Here is a 15,245-nt window from a genome sequence, read left to right on the forward strand (position 1 = left end):
GGAGGGGTTTTTGTATGTGCTTGTATCACAGTGTTATGTGTTCGGCGGAGGGACCCAGCTGACCGTCCTAGGTGAGTCTCCTCATCTCCCTCCTTCCCTGCTCTCCCAGAGGTTTGGGTGATTTTCTGCCTTTTGTGTGTGTGTGTGTGTGTCTTGTCTCAGCCTTGGTCATGCTTTCACCTGGGATCCCAACCTCTGGGACCCTGACCTCCTCCTCTCCCTGTATGGATTTTCCTACTTACTTCTTTGGTCATCAGCAGCCCCTTACCTCCAACCTGAGAGGCAGGCAGTGGTTGGGATGACTAAAAACTCCTCTCTCTGTCTGCCAGGGTCGTGCTGGGTCCTACGTGTGCTCTGTTCTGGCCTCTCCTGTCTGGCCCCTGTTGCTCCACCCTTGTCTCTGGGAGGCACTGGGGTCCGCCATCCTAAAGGGAAGAGGGCAGAGGGAGCATTGTGGGATGACCGTTTGATGCCTTTAGAGGGACCTAGCACCCTCAGGTCCAAGACTGGGGACACACAGGCTAGAGGTTTTGAGAAAGTCCCAGGGCTCTGGGACAAGGATCCAAGGACGGTTGTAGGCGTAGAGTGGCTCCCGCAGGCCTCTCCAGGCTGCCACCCAACCCTAAATGGTCTTAGAAGACAGGCAACACTGCAAGAGGCAGGAGAGAGCAGGGAGAACAAGGTGCTCCAGCCAGGAAGCCTGGAATAGGGTCATGGAACGACAGGGTGTGGGGGAAAGATGGACTCCTGGCTCTTACGGGAAACGACCGATTACAAAATGAAAGCCAGATCCCATTGCACAGTATGGCTACTGAACTGACTGATTGGCCAGGGGAAACAACGAGGGACAAGGCAGAGGGGACACCTAAGGAACCTTCAGGCAGACCGTGATCTTATGGGGTCCTTGGCTCATTACAGACTTCAAGAGAGATACATTTGGGTAAATAGAGTCTTCACAGAGGAGAGATCCAGAGGCCCCCGAGCAGAAATACCAGATCACAAGAGACCACAGAGAAGCCCGGGGGAGTTTGAGAGTTCTGTCATCCACTCTGGGGACAGACAGAATGTCACAGGAAGAGGGCAAGAGAGTGAGGGTCAGACATTTGTGTGACAGGCCAGGGCCCAGAGAGTTCTCAAGTCAGGAGATGGCAGGTGTACAGTGTGACAGCTACCCATGAGGGGTGGGAAATAGTTGGAGGAAGATGCCAAACCACCCTCTGGAGAATAATCGCTCAGACAGAGGTTGGTCCCTAAACAGGGGCCCATACCGTGGGCCTAGAGACCCACACCCACCTGATACACTAACATCAGGGTCTCCCGCAATGGAAATGGAATCAATGACCCATTGCCCCAACCATGCCCCACAGGTCAGCCCACGTCGGCACCCTTGGTCACGCTCTTCCCGCCCTCCTCTGAGGAACTCGCCGCCAATAAGGCCACCCTGGTGTGCCTCATCAGTGACTTCTACCCCAGCGGCGTGACGGTGGCCTGGAAGGCAGACGGCAGCCCCGTCACCCAGGGCGTGGAGACCACCAAGCCCTCCAAACAGAGCAACAACAAGTACGCGGCCAGCAGCTACCTGAGCCTGTTGCCTGACAAGTGGAAATCTCACAGCAGCTTCAGCTGCCTGGTCACGCACGAGGGCAAAACCGTGGAGAAGAAGGTGGTCCCCTCACAGTGCTCTTAGGCCCCCGAGACTCTCAGGGATGGGAGCCTTCCTCTCCCAGGTACCCCTTTCCCAGTTCACCATGTCTCCCTGAGTCCCCACCCAGGATCACGCAAAGCAGGCAGGTCACAATGCGCTCCCTGTTTCTACTTTGCTCAATAAAGACCTTATCACTTTTCATTGACATTTCTGATGTACATTCCTTATTCGTCCTGTCTCTGGGGTAAAGTCTCAGTCATTAGGGAGGGACACTTCTGAAGTGAGATCTGATTTACCCATTCTCCCTCTAGGACAGTTGGCCTGTGACTTTGAGGAACAAACTGTCCTTGTGGGGCTGCTGGTGGCTTGCAGTCCTTGTCCCCATGGAAACAGGGAATGGTTAATTGAGAAGGACTGGGTTCCCTTGGGGATCAGGCAGAAATAAAGACGGTCCCGGGGACACTGGGTCCCTGTTCAGATTTGCCTGTTGGTAAGTGGACTCCTGATGACCCTGGCAGTGGCTGGGACCTCATTCAATAATGTCCCAACACTTGACACAATCGTTTACCGTTGGATTGGGGATGGAGCAGTGATGTCAGCCTGTATAAAGGAGTGCCACGGGAGAACTAGTCAATAAGAAAGGCCACCATGCCGGCCTCCGGAAAGGCATCCAGTGATTGCCCCAAAGACAGAGTGAATTTGAATTCAGAAGTAGCGTTAAAGCAGGTCAGACCAGCCTGAGGCCCATGGCAAGGTCAGGCTTCCCGGAGAATACAGGGACTCCGAACACCAGGCCCATAGGGCTCCTCAACCTGCCATCACTATGGCTCTGTCGAGAGTGCACCTGTTGTTTCCATTCACAGACACACTCACTCCAGGGCCTGAGGCACACATGTCAACCTCTCAGAGATACAGGCCCTGCTCATTCTGCCAGTCCTCCAGTCCCTAGGTTTGACAGATACCCTGTCTGAGCCTCCAGCTCCTCGGGGACATGAAGCCGCCTTCCCCAGACCTGCTGGGGGGCTAGGACTGCCCCGGGACAGAACTTTCAAGTGCTATGCGCTCTTGGGTCACACTGCATCAGAGGATAGGGGTCCCCTTGCAGCTTTGTCACAGACATCAGTCCCCAAATCTACCTAGGAGATGGTAGAAACACAGGGATCAGCACGTGCCTGAGTCAATTTCTCAGACAGATACACGAACACCTCAAGGAACAAGGGGACCACTCAGGTATCCTTCATCTCATGGGTCCTGCTGGAAAGAATGACACCTTCCACCCTACCCAGAGCAGGTGTCACCCCGAGACAAAATGTTCTATTCATTGTTTTAAGTTTGCAGTATGAAAAAATTGAGGACACAAAGAGACAAGACAAAGAAGAGCCCCCACGTTCCTATCGACCAGGTCCCCGAGTCGTAGTGACCCACTCACAGCAGAATAACTCCTCATATGCAGCATTTTAAAACAAATGTAATGTCATATCATTTATTCTGTATATAATTCATTTGTGAACTGGAAACACGGGAACTGAAATAGAACGAATACAACATCATTACCAATCCTAAGCAGAAACCATCAATAACTTCTTTTTTAATTTTTTTGTTTAAATTCAATTTGGTTAACATATAGTGTACAATTAATGAGGGTAGATTTAGTGATTCATCAGTTTCATGTAACACCCAGTGCCCTCCTTAATGCCCATCACCCAGTTACCCCATCCCCCCAACCAACTCCCCTCCCGCAACCCTCAGTTTGTTTCCTATAGTTTGAAAAGTTGCTTATGGTTTTCTTCCCTCTCTGTATTCATCTTATTTTATTTTCCATCCCTTCCCCTATGTTCATCTGTTTTGTTTCTTAAATTCCACATATGACTGAGGTTATATGGTATTTTTTCTTTCTCTGACTGACTTATTTGTTCATCCACATCATTGCAAAAGGCAAGGTTTCATTCTTTTGAAGGCTGAGTAGTATTCCATTGTATATCTATACCATATCCTCTTTATCTATTCAACCACCCATGGACTTCTGGGCTCTTTCCAGTTTTGCTATTGTGTACATGCTGCTATGAACACTGGGCAGCATGTGCCCCTTCAAATCACTGTTTTTGTGTAGGGTTGTTCTATTTTTAACATTTTGAGGAACCTCCACACTGTTTTCCAGAGTGGCTGCACCAGCTTGCATTCCCACCAATGGTGTAAGAGGGTTTCCCTTTCTCTGCATCCATCCCAACATCTGTTGTTTTCTGATTTGTTGATTTTAGCCATTCTGACTGGTGTGAGGTGGTTGTTTATTGTGGATTTGATTTCTATTTCCCTGATGACAAGTGATGCTGAGCATCTTTTCATGTGCCCGATGGCCATTTGTATGTCTTCTTTGGAGAAGTGTTTCACTCATTTCTGTCCATTTCTGCACTGGATTGTTTGGTTTGGGGTATGGAGTTTGATAAGTTCTTCAGAGATTTTGGACACTAGCTCTTCATCTGATATATCCTTTGTAAATTTCTTCTCCCATTCCATAGGTTGCCTTTTACTTTTGCTGATTGTATCCCTTGTTGTGCAGAATTTTTATCTTGATGAAATCCTCATAGTTCGTTTTTGCTTGTGTTTATCTTGCTTTTGGAGATGTGTGTAGTAAGAAGCTATTGCGGCCTAGGTCAAAGAGGTTGGTGCCTGTGTTCTTCTCTAGGATTCTGATGGATTCCTATCTCACATTTAGGTCTTTCATTCATTTTGTGTTTAATTTTTGGTACGGTGTAAGAAGTGGTAAAAGGGGTCCAGTTTCATTCTTCTGCATGTGGCTGTCCAATTTTCCCAACATCATTTCTTAAAGAGACTGTCTTTTTTCCATTGGATATTCTTTCCTGCTTTGTCGAAGATTAGTTGACTGTAGAGTTGAAGGTCCATTTCTGGGTTCTCTGTTCTCTTCCATTGATCTATGTGTCTGTTTTTGTGCCAGTACCATACTGGCTTGATGATTTCAGCTCTGTTATTGCTTGAAGTCCAAAATTGTGATGCCTCCAACTTTGGTTTTCTTTTTCAACATTCCTCTATCTATTCAGGGTCTTTTCTAATTCCATACAAATTTTAGGATAGTTTGTCCCAGCTCTGTGAAAAATGCTGATGACTTTTTGATAAAGATTGTTTTGAATGTGTAGATTGCCTTGGGTAGCATCAACATTTTAGCAATATTTGTTCTTCTAACCTGTGAGCATACAATATTTTTCCATTTCTTTGTGTCTTCCTCAATTTCTTTCAGAAGCATTCTATGGTTTTCAGAGTACAGATTCTTACCTCTTTCATTGGGTTAATTCCTATGTGTCTTATGGTTCTTCAGTGTAATTGTAAATGGGATTGATGCCTTGCTTTCTCTTCTTCTGCTTCATTGTTACTGTATAGAAATGCAACTGACTTCTGAGCATCAATAATATACCTGTGACTTTACTACACTCCTGTATCAGTTCTAGCAATTTCTTGGTGGAGTCTTTGGCTTTTCTACACAGAGTATCCTATCGTCTTTGAAGAGTGAAAGTGTGACTTCTATACCAATGTCATGCCTTTTCCTTCTTCTGTTGTCTGATTGCTGAGGGTAGGACTTCAGTACTATGTTGAACAGAAGTGGTAAGAGTGGACATCCGTGCTGTGTTCCTGACCTTAAGGGAAAAGCTCTCAGTTTTTCCCCATTGAGGATGATATTCACTGTGGGTCTTTCATATGTGTCTTTCATGCTGTTGAGTTGTGTTCCCTCTATTCCTAAAAGCCAATGGACTTTTATAAAGAAAAGATACTGTATTTTGTCAAATACTTTTCTGCATCTATTGAGAAGATCATATAGTTCTTCTACTTTCTCTTATCAATGTTGTGTATCAAATTGATTGAATTGCAGATGGACTTCTTAATCTCAAAATAATGTTCTATTTTTCTGTAAAAGCCTTACACTTCTTGTAAGTGAATTCATGGAATAATATAAATGATGTTGTTATTTGATGGTATTTCCTTTTCCTTTTGTGACTATGGAATAAAGTTTGCCTCTGGGATTGGTGGATGTGTCTTCAGGTCCCTTGGGTCTGTAAGAATCTCTCAAATCACTCTACATTTCTTTGCAAGGAAGTAGCCATGGGGGCTGAGCTGACAGTCCTGGGACTCTTCAACATGGATATGAAGCCACAGCCTCCCCGAACCCTTCAAGCTGCTTCCTCTTCCTGCAAAGGGCTTCTGGCATCAGCAGATTCAGGAAGTCCAGCTTGGACCAGGCAAAACCACCAGCCAGGACAGTTGGTTTCTTTGCATCAAAGGGCCCAAGTTAAGGTGACCTCTTTAGGTAGCATTAACTACCTGCAGGTTTAGTGACTCCTCCATATGATGGGAACGGTGCATCATGGCAGTATTTCTGCTCTGTCTTCCCTCTCCTGTGAGGGCAGGGCTGCACATGCCCATGGGAGAGTGCCTTCATCTTCTCTTTATTCTCCTCATGGCACCTTTCATATCTAGGGAAAAGAAGAAATGCAAAATGTTCCCTATTGTTCCCCACTTTGTAGAAGGATGGTCGGCTCCTTCCATCTACCCTACTGAATTATCACTGTGTGATGACCTGGTAAACTCTGGGATCCTATGGATCAGGTTGGGTGATCACAACTGGGTTATCCTCTATGCATCCTGGAAATGTGGCTGCACAGATGGACATCATCCTTTGGGAGCTTCTTCGGGTGGCTCCTGGGTACAGGCACATGATCCCAAGAGATCTCTATAATCCTGCTTCCTGATTGACAACCTAGTCTAGCTCATCTGTGCCTACCCATCCTGTGTGCAAAATTAGTCACTCGTGCCAGTTCTGGTTAGTGGGAGTGGGGATTGAAGACTTTGTGTTAAGAACAAAACAAAAGCCATACACCAGACCCTCCTGAACATGACTACAGATAGGGAATTGGCAGGAGCTGCTCCAAAGGCCACCTGGACACAGGTTGGCATGTCCTACAGGACCAACCAAGAATTAACTTAGGACAGTCCCTAACTAGGACATTCCCAAGAAGATTAAGCTGACCCCTCTGGAGTGATGGCTGGGGACATAGGAAGTTTCCAATGCCCATAAACCCATAAACCCTTTGCTTTTCCCTGAAAAGGAAGGTTTGGGAGGGAGGGGACACACAGGGCCCTCACCTCATGGTGTCACTAAGGAATTGGGATTGTTTGAACATGCCAAGAAGAGATGTCCTATTCATTTCCATGGAACCTAACACAAAAGGACATACAGGATTTCCACAAACTATTCTATGTCCTGGAAGATAGTAAAACCAAGAGCAGATCAGATATCAATTCCCTTTGGAAGAATGGTTTCCAGGGATCCTGTTACAGAACACATGGGGTCACTGGTCCTGTCATCGGCTAGGGGTGGGGGCCGTGTGTCTCCTCCATGCTGAGCAGACGCCAGCCTAGAGGAGTGCCCCCACTTCCTCCACCACAGCTGCAGATGGGGGGCTAGTGGGTGGGGCATGGCCTCCCAGGAGGGGTTTTTGTATGAGCCTGTGTCACAGTGTTGGGTGTTCGGCGGAGGGACCCAGCTGACCGTCCTAGGTGAGTCTCCTCATCTCCCTCCTTCCCTGCTCTCCCAGAGGTTTGGGCGATTTTCTGCTATTTTTTCTTTTCTCTGCATGTCTTGTCACAGCTTTGGCCATGCTTTCACCTGGGATCCCAGCCTCTGGGAACCCGACCTCCTCCCCTCCCTGTATGCATGTTCTGCTTACTTCTTTGTTCATCACCAGCCCCTTACCTCCGACCTAAGAGGCAGGAAATGGTTGGGATGATTAAAAACTCCACTTTCTGTCTGCCAGGGTCATTCTGGGTCCTACATGTGCTCTGTCCTGTCTGACCCCTATTTTTCACCCTTTTCTCTGGGAAGCACTAGGGTCCCCCATCCTAAAGGGAAGAGGGCAGAGGGAGCATTGTGGGGATGACCATTTGGTGCCTTTAGAGGGACCTAGCACCCTCAGGTCCAAGGCTGGGGACACACAGGTCAGAGATTCTGAAAAGGTCCCCAGAGCTATGGGACACTGGATCCACGGCCAGGAATGCTACAAGTGTTGATGGCCTTGCCTGTGCCTCCTGGGTCTACAGTGCAGAGGTCTGTGCTGGCATGGGGGTCTCAGGGAAACTTGTAATACAGAGGACTATACAGGGAAGAGAAGCACCTAGAGAAAGTATCATGCAATGACGGGATGCGAAAACTATGTAGACTCCTGAGTCTCTGCAAGATGTACATCCTGTCCACACAAAAGGCAGAATCTAGGACATAAAGGCTCTAGGGATGTGACTAGTTCGCAGGAGATGAAAAGTGAGGCAGCCGAAACATTAGGAATAACAGAGACCTTAGCACAGACAGATAGACTTTATGTGATTTGCAAAGTTCCCACGCCATCCAGGACAGCCCTGGAGAGTTAGTGCTGAGAAAAAACAGAATCATTAGAGCAAAGACTCTAATACCCTGAGCACAGGAGTGTCAGCACTGAATGTCCTCAGGATTATTCAACCAGTGGTCAAACAGCTCACATAATCACATGCGGGACTGAGAAACAGACATAGAGCCCCAGACAGACACCATCAGAAAGACAGAGGAAGTAGGAACAGGAGTGAGATTTGGCCATCTGTGTGAGGAGAAAAGTCCCAGGAGAGTGTCATGATGTGTGCGGGCAGGTGTCTCACTCAAAGGTTCCCAGCAAACGTACTCAGTTGTTTAAGGAAAAACTAAAACTGCCGTCCATGGCCTGAACCTGCATACACTGAGTTGGAATGAGGTAACGTAGCTGGTACGAAGGTACATGTACATCACACAAAAATGGGATAAGGTGACCCATGATGGACGATAAGGATCTTACCTCCTTCCCTAACACCGTTAACAGGTCAGCCCATGTCGGCACCCTTGGTCACGCTCTTCCCGCCCTCCTCTGAGGAACTCGCCGCCAATAAGGCCACCCTGGTGTGCCTCATCAGTGACTTCTACCCCAGCGGCGTGACGGTGGCCTGGAAGGCAGACGGCAGCCCCGTCACCCAGGGCGTGGAGACCACCAAGCCCTCCAAACAGAGCAACAACAAGTACGCGGCCAGCAGCTACCTGAGCCTGTCGCCTGACAAGTGGAAATCTCACAGCAGCTTCAGCTGCCTGGTCACGCACGAGGGCAAAACCGTGGAGAAGAAGGTGGTCCCCTCACAGTGCTCTTAGGCCCCCGACACCCTCCCCCACCCAGCGGGGCCTGGAGCCACAGGACCTCCAGGACCAGCTTCCCTCCCCCCAGGGTCATCCCAGCCCTTCTCCCTGCACCCCGTCAACACTCAATAAAATGTCCTTTATTCAATCAGAAATCATCCTCTCTGCTCATTGCGTCTCAAGTACTCTGTGTCCTGAACTTGACAGCCTTTAGCGGTGAACATAATTCTTCTGCCTCGGGGGAAAGGGGTCTACAGAAGACGTCCTCCTGGTTTTGGGAGGGGTAGTTTCACTCTCACCTAAAAGGTCAAAGAATATTCCAAACAGAAAATACCTAAGGGGAACGAAGATAGAAGACTACCCCTCACAAGGGCTCTATGCTTACTTTTTTTGTGGGGAACTTGTGCATGGTCAGTCATTGCTGCCCTTGCTGACATTAGCTCTCCGTTCTGTGGGGATAATGTTCGAGTGTCTCCCCGAGCCTGAGCTCTCAGGATCTGGAACCAGAACCCGTCATAAGACGTCCACTCTCCTTTCCCCGTAGGGCCCTCCTCTCTGTGCCATGGTTACCCTAGGATCCTTTCCCCTGGGGACATTTCCCAAGATCACATCCTAGAACATCTGCCATTCCTTAGGGGACAACCACAACTGCCACCCCCGGGACATGGTGTGTGCCCTCTACCACAGAACCTCCCTGTCCCAGTCACTGCAGAACACTCTGCCAGGACACTGGTCACTCCCACTCTCAATCCCACTCCCACTGGTCATTCCTCCTACCACGGTGTCCCTTGCTTCCCATTTGTATTCATTTTCTCTGGGAGACAGACAACAGCTACGCACACTAGGACCCTCCCACCCCCAGCCAACCCAGGAATCCGTCCCTTGTGCTGGGGTGACCTGCCTGGGGCCTCTGTGTTAAAAATCTAGGGTCAGATTCTAGAAATGCGCTGCCACAACGTCTCTCAACAGACTAATCGACTTAGAAGTCTAGTGTGGTTGCTAAGCGAGAACAACAGTGCACGCACATGTAGGATGAACACAAACATACACACGATGACCACACATGATGACCACAAAGGTACTGGTCCCTTTCCAAACGCTGCCATGCTGGGCAACTCTCGGGAAGGATCGGGAAGAGCTAGAGCACAGGGCATACACCGAGTGAGCGAAGCATGCTGTCGCCACAGTCCCCACCAGCGCCAGTCGGTGTCAGATGAAAGGCCAGGAGGTTCCAGTCCACAATGGTGTGAGACAAGAGACATGACAAGCTCCTGGGGGGCAGTCTGCATGGGAATCCTGGCAGATCACCGGGAGGAGAGCAACAGTGCTGACTCAGCGTGCCACCGACTCACAGAAACAAGGAGGCTGGGTCTGTGTGTCCCCTGGCTGACCTCTGCAGCTGACATCCCAGCTCTGGGTGCCATCAAGGCCATGGGGGTCAGGGCCCCCTCACCATTTGAAGGTCCGTTGCCAGGGTACAGTGTGTGTCCTGAGTGCTGGGGACACCCTGTTCCAATGGCCAGCAAGACTCCCACAACGGAACTCCAGGAGAACTGCTAGAAGCAGTCACTGCCTTCCCACCCACCGGGTCCCCCAGGGCTTTCAGGTAGACATTCAGCCCATACATGTCTACAGAGTGACGTCGGCCCCCCACCCAAACTCAACTGAGGAATACACACTAACCATCCCTAGACCATCCTCACGAACCAGCCAAGGACACGAGTCTGGAGCTCAGGACCCGCTGAAGGGATCGGACTGCTTGAGGGGAAACCTGCTTCTCCTCCCGCCCACTTTCCATTTCTGACCCCAAACACGTATGGCCTCCCATGTTGACGATCTTGTGGTATCCAGGACGCCTCCATGAGTCCCAAGTCTGCAAAAGGCTTCCAGCTCCATCATCTCTGTGTGAAACAGGCCTCTTCACACCTTCCACAAGGACACTGACACACAGCTCCTTCCTAAGGATGCAGTCAGCTGGGAATTCCGAGGCCATACGCAGACACTCTCCATCTCCTCCTCACCTCTCCTCCACATCTCCCCATTCTCTCACGACAGAGGGTGGATGCACTCTGAAATCTCCATGGACATGAAATACCAGATCCCCAGGTGCCACCCCCCTACCACCCGCCCATCTACCCGGCCAGCACCCGTGACAAAGACACTGCACTTTGAGCCTCCCCAGCAGCTGCAGGTGGGCCTGGGGCAGGGCTGGAGGGGCTCACAGAGGGTTTCTGTTCGAGGCTGTGTCACAGTGTACTGTGTTCGGCGGCGGGACCCAGCTGACCGTCCTCGGTGAGTCTTCCCCTTGCCCTCCTCTTTGGGATCCTGTGTACAATTTCGGGGTGGGCTTCACTCTTTCACTCTGGACAGGGTAGAGGCTGAAGGTCTGTGGGTCTGTACCATTTGTCCCCTTCGTCTGCGCCTCATGCCTCCACTGGTGTCATCCTGTCCGATGTCTGTTCTGAGTTCTGGGGACCAGACCCAAACCCTGAGTAATCTACACCCGGGACTCTATGTGGGTCCAGCTCCCTCCTTAAAGGAGAGTTCTCCTCTGGACTGAGGGAAACTGGCCTCCCCACTCAGGGACTATTGGCTTCAAGAATGTGGGGGGAGATGGGTTTGATGGACAAGGAAAAGGAGGCTCAGCCTTCCATCAGGGCCACCGGATGAGAAAAGGAGGCTGGAGAGACTCCTCAGGATGTTGCTATTGTCTCTGGAGTGCCCCAGACAGAGGACTGCCTGGAACACAGTGAGGAGATCCTTAGTCTGGTGACCCTGGAACAAGGAGGGGGATGAGGACAAGGGGTCAAGGATCAAGCCTGGAATTCAGAGGAGAAGGGGGCCCAGGGTGTTGGGAACACCCACCTCCATGGGGACAGTCAGACACACGAACAGGAAAGGTCTCAGGACACTCAGGCATCAGAGGTCCAGCCCTTCCCAGCCCACCACAGCTGGAAAGCACCCTGAGCAGTTGGATATTTGGCTCAGGGGACACTGAGAGGGACAGGTAAGAGGAAAAGGGCCTGCCAGGCACTCAGAATGTCCAGGACAGACGGATCCCCCAGCACAACTTCGCAGAGCAGGCAGAGTCCTAGAACAGACCCGGCCCCAGCCTCAGAAATAAAAACTCAGCTCGCATGAAAACTGTGTATCTGCGGACTCTCTGCAGTCGGGCACCAGGGCCTCACAGCCCTTCCCCACTCAGCATCCGTACCAGCGGTTGGGGATATCTGTTGGAGGTAGTCAAGGCTGATGTGAAGCTGTGAGGTGCTCTAGGGCCAGGACTCCTCCTTCTCCCATGGTACCAGAGCCCTACAACCGGGGACAGGCCAGCTCTGGGAAATCCCGCTTAAGCAATCTGGGGGGGGTCTCATCTCTGAGAAGGAGGTCCAAGCACAGACAGAGTCAGAGGGCTCCCGGGGTCTCAGGGCCAGTCGAGCCAGTTCTGGGGGTGGCCTGGTGAATTCCAAGGCAGTGTGTCCTGGAGAGAGCCTGAGACCATGGTGGGGTCCAGAAACTGGAGGCCGTGACGCTCAGAGTCTCCAGCAGAACATGAGTGACACAACCCAGGCTGACCTGACCCCAGGACAGCAAGGGCCACCTGAGGCCCAAGCCAGGGACATGGCACAGCTGCATCCGTACATCAGGACAGAGGTAGGAGCTGACCAAAGAAACCTCTGACCTTGACCTGCTGCCCTCCATCCCCTCAGGTCAGCCCACGTCGGCACCCTTGGTCACGCTCTTCCCGCCCTCCTCTGAGGAACTCGCCGCCAATAAGGCCACCCTGGTGTGCCTCATCAGTGACTTCTACCCCAGCGGCGTGACGGTGGCCTGGAAGGCAGACGGCAGCCCCGTCACCCAGGGCGTGGAGACCACCAAGCCCTCCAAACAGAGCAACAACAAGTACGCGGCCAGCAGCTACCTGAGCCTGTCGCCTGACAAGTGGAAATCTCACAGCAGCTTCAGCTGCCTGGTCACGCACGAGGGCAAAACCGTGGAGAAGAAGGTGGTCCCCTCACAGTGCTCTTAGGCCCCCGACACCCTCCCCCACCCAGCGGGGCCTGGAGCCACAGGACCTCCAGGACCAGCTTCCCTCCCCCCAGGGTCATCCCAGCCCTTCTCCCTGCACCCCGTCAACACTCAATAAAATGTCCTTTATTCAATCAGAAATCATCCTGTCTGCTCATTGTGTCTCAAACATTCTTTGTCCTGAACTTGACCGTCTTTAGCGGTGAACGTAATTCTTTTGCCTCCGGAGAAAGGGGTCTACAGAAGAAGTCCTCCCTGGTTTTGGGAGGGGTAGTTTCACTCTCACCTAAAACGCCAAAGAATATTTCAAACAGAAAATACCTACAGGAGAACCAAGACAGAAGACTTCCCCTCACAATGGCTCTGTGCTTTCTTTTCTTGGTGGGGACCTTGCCAACGGTCAGTCATTGCTCCCCTTGCTGACATTGGCTCTCCATTCTGTGGGGATAATGTACGAGAGTCTCCCCGAGCCTGGCTCTCAGGTCTGGAACTGGAACCCGTCATAAGACATCTACTCTCCTTTCCCTGGAGGGCCCTCCTCTCCGTGTGTGATTTCCCTGGATTCCTTTCCCCTGGCGTCCTTTCCCATGATCATAAACTAGAACATCTGCCCTTCCTTTTAGGGGACACCCTCATCTGACTCCCTGGGACATTGTGCCCTCTACCATAGACCCTCCCTGTCCCAGTCAGGGCATGACACTGGCCACTCCCACTCTCAATCCCACTCCCACTGGTGGTTCCTCCTCCCACGGTGTCCCTTGCTTCCCCCTTGTATTCATTTTCTCTGGGAGACAGCGACGCACACTAGGACCCTCCCACCCCCAGCCAAACCAGGAATCCGTCCCTTGTGCTGGGGTGACCTGCCTAGGGCCTCTGTGCTAAAAATCTAGGGTCAGATTCTAGAAATGGGCTGCCACAAGGTCTCTCAATGGACTCATCGCTTAGGAGTCTAGTGTGGGCCTAAGCAAGAACAACAGTGCACCCACATGTACCATGAACACAAACATACACACGATGCACACACACAATGCACACACACAATAATCACAAAAGCACTGATCCCATTCCAAACGCTGTCATGCTGGGCGACTCTCGGGAAGGATCTGGAAGAGCTATAGCACGAGGTCTACACCTAGAGAGCAAAGAACGCTGTCACCACAGTCCGCACCAGCACCAGTCAGTGTCATATGGAAGGTCAGGAGGTTCCAGTCCATGATGATGTGAGACAAGATACATGACGAGCTCCTGGGGGGCATTCTGCATGGGAATCCATGCAGATCCGGGAGGAGAGCAACAGTGCTGATGCAACGTGCCACCGACTCACAGAAACAAGGAGGCTAAGTCTGTGTGTCCCCTGACTGACATCCCAGCTCTGGGTGCTGCCCAAGACAATGGGGGTCAGAGCCCCCTCACCATTTGAAGGTCCATTGCCAGGGTATGGTATGTGTCCTGACTGCTGGGCACACCCTGTTCCAGTGGCCAGCAAGATGCGCACAACGGAACTCAAGGAGAACTGCTGGAAGCAGTCACTGCCTCCCCACCCACCAGGACCCACAGGTCTTTCAGGTAGACATTCAGCTCTAAAATCTCTACAGAGTGACGTCTGCCCTCCCCGGGCTCACTTCGGGGATGACACACTAACCATCACCTAGACCTTCCTCACGGACCAGCCAAGGACACAAGTCTGGAGCTCAGGACCCGATGAAGGGATCGGACTGCTTGAGGGGAAACCTGCTTCTCCTCCCGCCCACTTTCCATTTCTGACACCAAACGGGCATGGCCTCCCATGCTGACGATGGTGTGGTGTCCAGGACCCCTCCATGAGTCCAGGTCTGCAAAGGGCTCCCAGATCCATCATCTCTGTGTGAAACAGGCCTCTTCACACCTTCCACAAGGACACTCTGACACACAGCTCCTTCCCAAGGATGCAGTCAACTGGCAATTCCGAGGCCATAGGCAGACATTCTCCCCAACTCCTCGCCACGACTGAGGATGGATGCACTCTGAACTCTCCATGGACATGAAATTCCAGATCCCCAGGTGTCACCCAACAACTCGCCCATCTGCCCGGCCAGCACCCGTGACAAAGACACTGCACTTTGGGCCTCCCCAGCAGCTGCAGGTGGGCCTGGGGCAGGGCTGGAGGGGCTCACAGAGGGTTTCTGTTTGAGGCTGTGTCACAGTGTGCTGTGTTCGGCGGCGGGACCCAGCTGACCGTCCTCGGTGAGTCTTCCCCTTGCCCTCCTCTTTGGAATCCTGGGTACAATTTCGGGGTGGGCTTGACTCTTTCAGTCTGGATAGGGCAGAGGCTGAAGGTCTGTGGGTCTGTACCGTTTGTGCCCTTCATCTGCGCCTCATGCCTCCACTGGTGTCATCTTG

General features: G+C 51.4%; 3 protein-coding genes, 1 long non-coding RNA gene, 1 pseudogene and 2 gene segments (V, D, J or C); 6 read left to right on the forward strand and 1 right to left on the reverse strand.

Annotated features, from left to right (window-relative positions):
- The window catches only part of LOC123954074, a 610,667-nt gene extending 608,817 nt beyond the window's left edge, over positions 1-1,850 (forward strand). The window contains 2 exon segments of the V gene segment in view: positions 34-71; positions 1,368-1,850. Of these exon segments, the coding sequence occupies positions 34-71; positions 1,368-1,687 (358 nt within the window).
- Positions 1-8,992, forward strand: part of LOC123954077 (immunoglobulin lambda-1 light chain-like) — a 1,184,917-nt gene extending 1,175,925 nt beyond the window's left edge. Inside the window, exons 3-4 of the mRNA XM_046024732.1 lie at positions 7,173-7,210; positions 8,533-8,992. Coding sequence (XP_045880688.1) covers positions 7,173-7,210; positions 8,533-8,852 — 358 coding nt within the window. The 3' untranslated portion in view covers positions 8,853-8,992. The remainder of the gene's footprint in view (positions 1-7,172; positions 7,211-8,532) is intronic.
- Positions 1-11,134, reverse strand: part of LOC123954085 — a 197,586-nt gene extending 186,452 nt beyond the window's left edge. The window contains exon 1 of the long non-coding RNA XR_006821035.1: positions 11,095-11,134. This is a non-coding gene — a long non-coding RNA (uncharacterized LOC123954085). The remainder of the gene's footprint in view (positions 1-11,094) is intronic.
- Positions 1-13,007, forward strand: part of LOC123954078 — a 652,309-nt gene extending 639,302 nt beyond the window's left edge. Inside the window, 2 exon segments of the V gene segment in view lie at positions 11,095-11,129; positions 12,548-13,007. Coding sequence covers positions 11,095-11,129; positions 12,548-12,867 — 355 coding nt within the window.
- LOC123954079 overlaps positions 1-15,245 on the forward strand; it is a 220,246-nt pseudogene that overhangs the window by 203,274 nt on the left and 1,727 nt on the right.
- Positions 1-15,245, forward strand: part of LOC123954082 (immunoglobulin lambda-1 light chain-like) — a 203,757-nt gene that overhangs the window by 150,930 nt on the left and 37,582 nt on the right. The gene's annotated exons all lie outside the window — the stretch shown is intronic.
- LOC123954081 (immunoglobulin lambda-1 light chain-like) overlaps positions 1-15,245 on the forward strand; it is a 150,242-nt gene that overhangs the window by 129,266 nt on the left and 5,731 nt on the right. The window lies entirely within an intron of this gene.

Source organism: Meles meles, chromosome 12 (genome assembly GCF_922984935.1).
Source record: "Meles meles chromosome 12, mMelMel3.1 paternal haplotype, whole genome shotgun sequence".
In the NCBI taxonomy this organism is placed as follows: Eukaryota; Metazoa; Chordata; class Mammalia; order Carnivora; family Mustelidae; genus Meles; species Meles meles.